We start from the raw sequence: 11,243 nt of genomic DNA, 5'->3' as shown, positions 1-11,243 counted from the left end.
AGTGCCTACAGCTGTAGGAAACAGGGAGGCTTAGGGAGATCTTGGAATGGAATCTGTGGGGACCCTCTGCAGCAAAGGCTGAAAGGAAAGGACCTGGAAGAGCTTTTCAGCCCTTCCTGGGGGTGGCAAAGAGCACCAGCAAGAAGGGATGGGGATTTTCTTTTTTGCTTCAACTAATATGCCACAGGAAGACGACCACATTAACCCAGCTGTATTTGTTGTTGTTGTTTATCTACAGCATGAAGCATTTCACTTGGAAAGTCTCTGCTGCCACTCATCGTACAACAGACTTAAAGCACAGCACTTGGCACCTAGCAGTGCTGTGAAGGGTTGGAAAGGCAGCGCATCATTGTGCTGAGGGCCAAGAGACGGTTCAGACAACAGAAGCATTTGTCCACATTTCTGACATGAAGGCTGTCGCCTCCCGATCCGGCGACAAATCAAGGCTGCTGTGTGAAAGTACCGTGCCTCCGCACATGGGAACAGACGGGACTCACACACAGCGTGTAACACCGAATGTACCAGCTTAATGCCACGCCACAAACCTACCCAATACCCAACAGGGGGGACCAGTCAATGCTGCTCATCAGCCATCAAACCCAGATGCTGGAGAAGGCAGACCATGTTGTGGTGCTGGAGCATGACACGATGGCTGAGATGGGGACACCCACCGAACTGAGGACCCGCAATGGACCCTTGTAAGAGGCCATGCTTTTTACATTACTGTCTCAAAGTTTGCTGAAATGGACAAGTTCATGCAAGTCCTGACCAAGGTTCCAGGACTGAGACACACAGGAACCAAGGTTCGAGAAATCCCTTTGTTTAGGAGATGGACAAGTCGGGGAGCTACCAAAGGGAGATAAGATACTGATTAATGGCCCTTAAGTGGTCTTTTGTGTTGGCCTATCTCAAGGAAGATGGCCATCTCTGAGGACTAATGTCCCTCAAGTGGTCTTCCATGTTGGCCCATCTCAAGGAAGATTGACAACTCTGAGGAAATCACAGGACTCTGACCTGAGCGGTCCCGAAATGTCTCGAAGGCTGGAAAGAAGGATAAAAAGGGCACGGACAAACCCCAAATTTGAGGTTTTTTGACACCAGATGCCTCACTATGGAAACAAGGATGTTTTCTGTCATCAGATGCCTCTCTACGCGAGCGCCTGCATGCTGAAGAAGATGCCTGCATGCTGAAGAACCTTTGTGGGCATCTAGGTATCTGACCTCAGATTCCTCCACCGTTGTCCTACTGCTGCCTATTATCTCTTCTGGGATTGCTGCTCGAGACTCTGCTCTGAGGGACCTCGCTGCCCAAGACTCCACTTCCTGAGACCTCGCTATTCTGACCATCTTCTCTGCGTTTCATCGATCTGTGGCCTGCTACTTCGCTGCTGCTCTCCCCTACGCTTATTTTGCCCCGGACCAACGTTAACAACGTGCTATGGGACGCAGCTGCATTCAGGAGGTGACTATTCCCCGCTTTAACGTAATTCTTGCTCTTTTCTACCTTTTTCTATCGCCTACTTTCCCTTCCCCATCACCCTAATTTTGGCATTTGTCCCTCTCCCTTCCCCATCTCCTCAACTGTCTATTATTTCCAATAAACTGGAATCAACTGTCTATTATTTCCAATAAACGGATCAACATTTGAATGTTCTTCTTCTTAATCTCACCCGGGCATAACATATCAAAAGAACCTTTGCCTCACTCCTAAATTGAAGCGAGACAACCCTACAGCCGGCTGCTGCAGCACTGAGGACCACAGGGCAGCTGGAGTGGGATGCGATGGGACATGGGGAGCTGTGGCTGTCTCCGCTCCCCGCTGCAGGATGGGAAGAGTGGGATGCTCTGGGATTTGTATGGAATAAAGCGGAGATGTTTTGTAGAGGAGCAGGTTGGGATGGGGGGTGTGGGCAGCTCAGCCTCAGTGCATGGTTGGTTATGGAAGCTGGGTGTCTGCCCTCAGAATGTGGCTGTGGCAGCACTGTGGGTTATGGGGGGGAAGCACAGCTCAGCCCAATACTAGATGAACTTTCCAGTCATGTCTTCATGCCAAAGCGGTGCAGATAGCACAGGGAGTGCAAAGGGGAGGAGGAGAGCAGCAGTGTGAAATGGAGCAATGGGCAAAGAGTGTGGGGTGGGGGGAGGAGGGATGAGGGGAGGTCCCCTCATCCACCCCAAAACCAAGCACGGCACAGAGCAGAATGCGCCGCAGGCTGAGCACAGAACAGCCCAACACTTTATTTCACAAGAAGCAGCACAGGAAAAGCATAACAGCATAGGTAGCAGAGGGAGATGTGAGAGGTAGAGGGGATGGGGCTGTGTTCATCACCGACCCCAAATGCTCGTGTGGCCAGTTGGCCCCTTGCAGGCTGAAGCACAGCACTCAGACGGTTTGGTTACTTCCTGTGTGAAGAAGAAGAGATGGTGTCCCATAGGGCCACGTTCACATCCCAACCCTCAGCTCCCTGCAGAGTCCCAGCCCAGCCCTGGTGCAGCACCACAAGGAGCACAAGGAGCACAGGGACCCCTTCCAACCCCCAGCCCCACACCGCAGCTGTGCTCGAGTTGCTGGTTCCACCTTCCTGGCCTGTAAGGTAAGAAGAGCCATTGTCTCAGCCCAGTTTGTAGGAGGGAGGCAAGGTTCTTTGATATGCGTATTCCTGGTGCGGGATTAAGAAACAACGGTTCAAACATTGGTCCGACCAGTTTATTACAAGACTTTATCAGGGAGATGGGGAAGGGGAGGACGGACGCTATTATGGTGTAGGGTGATGGGGAAGGGAATGCAGTAAAAATATGAAATAGAAGCAAGGAGTCTCTGTAGGAAGCAAGAGGGAGATATTCACCACCATGGATCCATCGAGGTTTGTAGTTCAGTCATTGGTCTTCAGTCGTGGTGGGTCGTCAGGCGTTGTTCTGTTAATGGTGACCACGATGACAATTTCCAATGGTAGCACCAACTTATTTATATGTCCAAAGTGGTCAAGTCAGCTCTCTTTGGAGTGACAGCTCGAATCCAAAGTAGTTGAGTCAGCACACCTTGGAATGGAAGCTTCTGGCTCTGGGATCTTAGCAGAAATTCCTTTGTTCCCATCTTCTGAGCCTTGCCAGCAGATAAGAGGGAGCAGGGATACCCATCCGCATCCTGTTTTTCACAGGGCACGATGGCTTCATTACCCAGATTTCCCACACCAAGCTGGAGCTATTTAGTCCCGGGCCAGATCTTCCGCTCATAAACAGTCCTGAGCACTCTTCTGGAGGCAAACAGCTCTGAAGGAAGGTGCTTTCAAATATTCAGATACCCAAAAAGTGATATTGATTGTCACACGGTAGCACCCATTACTTGCCACTTCAATAAATCATTGAGAGTCTTCTCACAAGAAACACCTCAGGAAGCAAGCTTGGAGCCAGAAAACAAGGAAGGACTCTCACAGCCATGACCCCCAGCCCTGTTCTTGCTGTGGGGCATGGAGCAGCTTTGAGCACCAGGAAGGGGAACCCTGGGAGAAAGCGGGGACCCCAATGCTGCCCTGGCACTGGGCAGAGGTGGGGGACAGCGCTGCCCTCATCACTCACTGGGCGCCGTGTTGTAGCCTTTCTCCTTCTTCCCTGCAGACAGAGAGATGCATCAGCACAGGTTCACATCACAGCCAGGCTGAGGGCTCCTGTGGGAGCCTCAAATCCCCCCACAGCCCCCACTGTCCTCCTACACCCCTCCACTTTTACCTGCATGGCGTCTGTAGATGATGAATCCAACGCCAGCCATGATGGCAATGGCCACAACGGCGACAACCACCCCCACCACGTTGGGCACCAGGCTGGACTGTGACTGCTCTGGGGGAAGGCAGGGCTGTCAGCAGGGGAAGGGGCAGCCCAGAGCCCCCCAGCCCCACATCCCCTCACTCACCTCATGAGTAGAGGCTGGGCTGGGGCAGGCTGGCGTGCTCCACGCAGCACTGGTACTTGTCCCCGTGCGGGGCACGTACCTCCGACCGGAGCTGTTGTAGTGCACGAAGATTTCGCCATCCACGTACCCCACTTCAAAGAACCAGGGCTGCTCGGGGCCGGATTCCGTCATCCCTATTTCAAAGTACCGCATGGAGTGGAGCTCTGCGGGGTCGGAGCACGGCGACCCCCCCTTTTTTATTAATTAGCAAGCTACTGCCTATAGAATAACAACACTACTTATATTAATAACATAACCATTATAACTCAATCAAGGCCTCGATTGACAATACTCTAGAAGTGAAAAAAGAGACAAGTCAAACACAGCATAACAACATTACTGTTAAACCTACTAAAAAGAACAAACACGTTTGCTCTGCAACCTAAGTTTCTGCAACCTGGAAATAAATCCATGAGGGTCCCATTGTGTTCACATGTCACTAGTTAGGAAAAGTCTTCAACTTTCATATACTCTGATATATTGATTTTTAATGGCCACTAACTATTGTGCAACAAATGCTTTTAGGATGCTCATAACCATGCCTTTGAGCTAATAATTGATAATTGAACTTTATGAAGTTGCATGTCAGATAGAACCAGTTTTAGAGGACAAATGTGCTGGAGTATCACTAGGGGCATTATTACTTATTGACCCTTGAGAAACAGCAAACCGTGTTGGTGGTGGCTGCGACAGGCGGTGCCAGCAGGGCCTTCCCTGCTTCAAAGTGCACCTTTCCTCTCTCACCCATCACAGATTCTCTCCTGCATTCAGGGTCTGAAGGATTTCTTCCAGTTGTACACCATATCCGCATGGCCAGTGCGTGATACAGAGCCCAGGTGGAACAGCTGCCTGGAAAACAGAATAAACTATCAAATTTAGTTCTATTAGTATGCACTTTTGTCTCAAGTGATGCATGGTCATATTTTTAAAATCCCAATTAGTTGGGTGTAAGAGACGTATCCATTCTACAATACAGGGTCATCCCTTTGCCTGGGATTCCTTTCCAGGTTTTGTCTTTGCAAATTAAGAAAAGCTAATTAATAGGCTAATAACATCATGAGTGAGCAGTACTAACATACTAAAAGAGCTATTCCCATAGATTACAGCACTGATTACATCAAATCCTTTCTTTAACACACATTTGATCTATGGATAATGCCTAAAATTCTAATTCTTGAGACTGCATTGGTAACAGAAAATCACACACTATGTCAAACCATTACTAATATTATTTATAACACCGCAAGTTACAAAGCAATTCCACTAGGAAAGAAACACACAAACACAGTTACTATAAAGGCTGGATGCTATTTTCTGCCTTGAGATGAGACCAACAACGTATTCTGGTGGTGTTAGTAACAACCGCACAAGATTAGAAGTGTCTAGTGTCATATGAGTATCCTCAGTGAAAATCCATTGAATGATTTGCTTAGAAGCTTCAGATCGTATCCCATAGTCAGTCACAGTCTTACCAGCCTGCTGTAACAATTTCCAATGATGCACTTCCCACCGAGCAGCTCCCTGCTGATCGTCTATCAGAGGGCAAGCGAGCTGAAACACAGCTTGACACAGTCCCTCCAATATCATGTCTCTAATGACTCCAGACCAACGCAAAGGTGGAGGATCGCTACGTGTGGGGGGGAATCGCATAGACAGGGGCTGTAAAGACATTGGTGAAACGCTCGAAGAGACTGATGCCTCCTTCGTACGCAGTTCTAAGTCCTGCAGCTCCTCAGTTAATGTTTTATTATGTTCCTCCAACGCTTTCTCATTCCCACCATTATCCGAGTCGCTTTCACTCTCAGGAGCTTCTTGCTGCTCTGCACACCCCTCAGCCCCCCCCACCGCACCTTCCTCACCAGCCAAAACTGGATCTGCCAGAGACGTTGAAGAGGTCGAGGACGGGGGATTATTCGGGGCTTCTGCGGCAGCCCTGACTTGTGAGGCTGTTGAGCAAACGGAGTACAAAACTCCTGGTAACAGGGAGTCAAGTTCTGACCTTGACTGAGCACTAGGTCCGGATAGAGCTTGTACCACAGCAGCAGCAATCTGCCGCTCGGCTTGCATATTCTTCAGTGTATTTATTTTGTATTCCTTATTTTTGGAGATAACAAAGTCCCACATATGGTCGACTATTTCTCGACATTCGGCTACAGTGAACATCAGTGCCACCTCCTGAAGGTGTCCATTCATATGAGCCCATTTTACCAGCTCGGATATGCATTTAGGAGATACCTGCTCCCCTCTCTTAGAGAGAATACATTTGAGCAGTTCCTCCACAGCTTCCCACAACATCGTGGCTTGCAGAGAATGGGATGGTACCCCGATGAGAGGTGAGTGCCAACCCCCCCCCCAGTTCTTTATTGCCCCCGCACCGCGCTGTTAGAGAGGGGAGGTTCTTTGTTCCTTCTCTCCCTGGGTTTGTTCCCGCTGTCACCGAGTGAGCTCTAGAGAGAACTCCGTGACACAAACTCATTGCAAAGTCTAAGCTAGAAGAAGCGTCACCTCAGTGTATCCCAGAAAAAGAACAGCGTTGAGATTTTAATTGGTTTTGGTTTTTTGTTTTATTGAGGGTGGGTTGTTTTTTGTTGTTTTTTTAGGGTTTTTTTGGGGTTTTTTTGTCTTTTTTTGGGGGGGAGGGTAGGGGGGTGCGAGGGGAAGGGAGAGGGAGGGGACAGTTGTTTGGTTGTTTTTCATATACAATAAAGCTATGCAGTTCCGCTGTCAGTCGCCTCAGAGAGTTCCCGAAGGAGCTCAACCACATTCTGCTCAACATCGAGTTGTTCCATTGAGTGGAACAATGGTAGTCTTGCAGATGGAGCAATGCAGGAATTCTGACAGGATCTCCAGGTGTATCCAGTTCATCATCTGAAAGCTCCGCAACCAAATTGGAAGGGACCAGTCCTCTTGTGCCATCTGTCAGCTCTCCCTGAAACCAGCCATTCTCACCCACATCTCCAAAGACATTACGCATTGTCCGGCAGTCAGAGGAAGCTCGTTTTCTGGGTCCTCATTAGGACCCTCAACAGGAATGTAGCTGTGTCGAGCTAAGAATCTTCAAACTGCTGGTGATACCTGTCCTGGAGAATGCAGGATGAAGGACAAAAGCTCTGCTCTCACATTCAGGGCCATCCTCTGACAGAAGGCAGCACTCAGGACTGTTCCCAAGGATCTCTTTCATGGCTTTGAGTTCAAGCTCCAGGTCTTCCAGATGACCTTGAAGACTTCTGGCCTCTTCAATGGCAGAATGGAACGGACTGGAGCTATTACGGAGACTCTTGTTTGACTGGGTCAGAGTCTGTCTCGTTGCCTTCCCCAGCTCCATCTGCTGCTTCTGCTGCTCTCTTTTCCCTCTTGCGCGCTCTGTGAGAATGAGTTTCAGAAAGCACTACTCACTGACAGGAAATAAGGGGAAACTTGAAAGACTTTGCAACCTAAGTCCTGGCAGTGTATTGCCAGCGGCTGATTTGGCCGTCCAGGATCCTGGCACCACAAATGCTTCATTGCCAAATGCAGCAATAAGGTGTTCTGGGGAAAGGCCAACTCACAGGTAGTCTTTGAGCACCCATATCACAACACCAACGGCCAGCACCAGCGCAGGCAGCAGCATCGCTGAGACCGTCACCGGAATGCGGCGCTTCCGCACAGATCTGTGAGCAGCAGCCTCTGTGCTTTTGCCTGTGTTCATCCCTGGAAGAAATGAGACAATGTCCCACGTTACCTTCAGCTGCGCTACAGATAATCTCTCAGTGTGCTTCATGGACCCAAGAGGTCATTTTGTCAGTGGGTGCCTCCGTCTCTGGTGCCGAAGCACCGGAGGACAAGAAGGATTGCTTCCACCTCTCGTTGGGTACGAAGAGGCTGCACAGGCACTACCCGTGTCCTCCTCTGGGCCGAGAGCTGGGGCTGTACTCTGGGGTCTGGGCTTGGTCTGTGGGGAGAGCTACAGAGCAGAATCCCTCATGCTTTTCCCGGCATGCGTGTCCTGAGCTCTCCTGTGGGACGCCCCCCAGGCTGAAGGTCAGGCTTCAGCCAGCACAGGGCACAGCCAGAGCCAGCCCAGGGGAGAAACACTCCTGCTTCTTTTACATGTGCTCTATGCTCACACGCTCAGGTCTGGCTGCTGACCTGGTGTGCAAGAGCTGGCAGCAAGAGCCTGCAGGCACGCAGTGACTCTGGTTTGTGACACCGTATGATCATGGGACAGAAATTACCTGGCATGCTGGTTGGTGCTGCCTGCATTCCTCTGTCTGGGATGGGCAGTGTGGGATATCCACCTTCCTGGAGTGCATCCGGGACCGGCAGTGTGGGATATCCACCTTCCTGGAGTGCATCCCGCTCACTTTGTTGGTCCGTTCCTTTAGAAAGAAAGCAGGGCAGTAGGAGTGGGATGTCACGTGCCCTCATCAAAAACTGAGCTTCTCCAATCCCGAGCTCAGGTAAAGTCCAGGCCCCCCACCCCCAAGTACACTGTGAGCCCCTCTGTTACCCAAAGGCATTTGGGCCCTCCCAGCTATTGGACAATGCTGACTCCCTCACACCTCTTGAGGAATCAGCTCCTGTGCAAGGCCCTCACATTCTGTGCTGTCACCAGCCCATCACAGCCAGGTAGCTGCAGGCTGAAATCCAAGCTCTAACACACCGTCCAAGCCTTCAGAATTAGCATCTCCACCTCATTTCCAGCATTAGCAAAGGCAGCCAACCCTGCTCGGGATGCTCCTCCTGCCTTGAACTTGCTCAGCTGCACGGAGGGCTTTGGATGAACAGAAGCACAGCGCTTGCCACTTGCTGCCATCTGGGTGCCAACGACTGCACAAAGCAGCTCTGACAAGTAATGGTTGTGCTGGGGGAGCAGCTGCCTCTGGGTCTTGGCTGGATGCAGACCATCTGGCAGCAGACCAGCTCTGGTGCTTGACAGCACCTGCAAGGTGATACATGGAACACGGCTGCAGCACGGCTCTGACCCATTCCTTCCTGCTGTGCAGGCTACAGCCTGCCCACACCTGCATATCACACCTCAGCTTCCCAGGTCCCACAGTGAACAGACTGAAGTATACCCACCACGCTCTGCCTTCTCCATTTCCTTCAGCAGTCGCTTCAGGAGACGGGATGAGCCCTGAGAGTATTTTCCTCGTTTGTATTCATCCTCTTCTCTTTCCGGACCTTAACAGAATGTATGAAGTTAAATATCATGTGCATGAAGTTTTGAAGATCAGCGGCGAGTCAGACAAGTCAGTGAAGACAGAGTACTCACTGCTGGGATTCCAGCTGGGCTCCAGCACAGGAGGAAACCGATGACCGGGCAGGGCCCACACTGGGGGCACTTCTGCAACCAAAGACCCATGAAAAGTTTCAGCCACACACTACAGCATCAACTGAGTAGCAGAGCGTACAGGGGACTGTGCCATGAAATGGCACTGAAACGGGCAGCAAAAGCTCTCTAAAGAATTTCAAAGCTATGACGTACCTGCGCGATCCGACAGAGTTTCAGTTCCAGATCTCAGAGAGGAAGCTGGATCAACTCCTCTAGTCAAATCTGCAAATGAACACAGGACAAAGCAACTGCTACTGAGCATCCCTTCAGCCACAAGGTCGCAGGATGCAATTAAAGCCAGGGATTCCTTCACAACACTATTCTCTCCCTTCCGCACAGGGAAACAAGGGGCCTGGGAGAGCAGGAAGGATGCAGATAAGGAGTGAGACCTCACGGAAGTCATCAGGCAAGGAGGAGAATAGATGTTGTAAATACCAGAAGAGGAGTTGCATCCCCCTGATAAGAACAAGAGGGGGTCTGCATGCTAAACAACTATTGAATATGTATCAGAATTCCGAGAAATCATTGACTATGTATGAGATGTACCTATATCTGTGTCACGATTTTACAAGTCCATGTGCAAGTTTGGTGGAGCTATCCCCCTTGCACCCAGCACTGGAATAAACATACCTGCTTTATAACCCATCTATGTGTTATAGAGTTTGATTCCGCAAGTCACTTACACCCCATATTTTCCCTAACAGCCACACTGGGTTATCTGGATTCGTTACATTTATCCATTGTTGCTGGCAGATGTTTCTCTCTCTCTTTCTGTCTTTAATCCCCACACAGCCCATCTTCCCAACTGTGGGTTTCGGTTAGGAGGTATGCACCCATAGGGTCCATGCCCTACTTGTAGATATTTATCCTGCCCAGCCCCAGGTGCCCAATTTGAGGCAATAGTTGCACATCCCTAATAGGCACAGTAATATGAGCCTGGGTGGTTACAGTATCCCCTCCCTAGGTTTGAGCTTAGGCAAAAATAGTAACCCTTTTGGTTTAGACTGGGCTGTATAGGTACCAGGTCACACAGGGATGTAAGGAAGCTTGGTGTGGGTGGCGTTGTGCTGCTATACAAAATGTGATCACTGTGAGAATCCCCAAGTACCAATGGATACCCCTAAGGCCCATCTTTCCCCACAATTCACTCCTCTGCCTCACTCGTCAACTGGGTTGCAACCAGCTACGAGGGGTTTTTTTAGTTCTTCTCAGCAGCAGTAGTGTTCTTCAGGGGAAGCCTTTACCTGGAATACCCATTGGGCTTGTTGCATTGTGAGTTTCAGGTCGTCACTCCCGGGAGCTACCTCCCACTTCTCGTCACCGATGGGTCCTTTAACACGGCTGGCATGAGTCCATCCTCTCTCTGCGGTTCGAATAGATGTTTCTGCAGTAAATAAAACAACATAGGGACCTTCCCCTTGTGGTGTTAGTGTAGCTTCTTTCCAAGTTTTTATTAGGACCCCATCCCCCGGCTGTATCCTATGGATTGCTATCTCCAATGGGGACTGCTGTGCAATCAGATCCTTCTTGTAGTTCCTTGCACCCATTCATTAATTGTATAAGATTTTAATTGATCATCTTGTAAATGGGGGTGACCAAGAGGTATTTCAAGATTATAGGGCATACCATACAGCATTTCAAAAGGTGAAATTCCCAGATCAGTTCTGGGCTTCACACATATATTTAACAGAGCTAACAGCAAGCATTTTATCCAAGATGTCTTAGTTCCTATCATTAATTTTCTAAGTTGTTTTTTAATTTCCCCATTCATTCGTTCTACTTTACCAGAGCTCTGAGGGTGCCAAGGAGTATGATATTCCCATTTAATCCTTAGAATTTTCATTGTGTCACGTGTAACCTTTGACACAAAATGAGCTCCCCTGTCAGAATCTATTGCTTCTCTAATTCCATATCGAGGAATTATATTTTCTAATAGTACCTTCACTACTGTTTGTGCTGTAGCCCTTGCCGTAGGGAATGCCT

The 11,243-nt window shown here is 49.6% G+C and overlaps 2 protein-coding genes across 2 annotated transcripts; both read right to left on the bottom strand.

Annotated features, from left to right (window-relative positions):
• Positions 1–6,485: 6,485 nt before the first annotated feature.
• LOC146756765 (uncharacterized) lies at positions 6,486–8,992 on the bottom strand. The gene is made up of 3 exons (XM_085524183.1): positions 8,161–8,992; positions 7,495–7,636; positions 6,486–7,309 (listed from the first exon to the last, which is right to left on the bottom strand). The coding sequence occupies exons 1-3, from the start codon at positions 8,351–8,353 to the stop codon at positions 7,213–7,215; spliced, it is 432 nt and encodes a 143-aa protein (XP_085380309.1). The 5' UTR covers positions 8,354–8,992; the 3' UTR covers positions 6,486–7,212.
• On the bottom strand, positions 8,964–9,843 carry LOC146756764 (uncharacterized). The gene is made up of 3 exons (XM_085524258.1): positions 9,414–9,843; positions 9,201–9,272; positions 8,964–9,109 (listed from the first exon to the last, which is right to left on the bottom strand). Exons 1-3 carry the CDS (start codon positions 9,661–9,663, stop codon positions 8,964–8,966), a joined length of 468 nt encoding a protein of 155 aa, XP_085380384.1. The 5' UTR covers positions 9,664–9,843.
• Between the last annotated feature and the right edge of the window lie 1,400 nt (positions 9,844–11,243).

This window comes from Coturnix japonica, chromosome 26 (genome assembly GCF_054131305.1).
Source record: "Coturnix japonica strain WE chromosome 26, WE-NBRP24, whole genome shotgun sequence".
Taxonomy (NCBI): Eukaryota; Metazoa; Chordata; class Aves; order Galliformes; family Phasianidae; genus Coturnix; species Coturnix japonica.
Note: the sequence above shows the minus strand (reverse complement) of the source record. Positions and strands in the feature narration are given on the sequence as shown.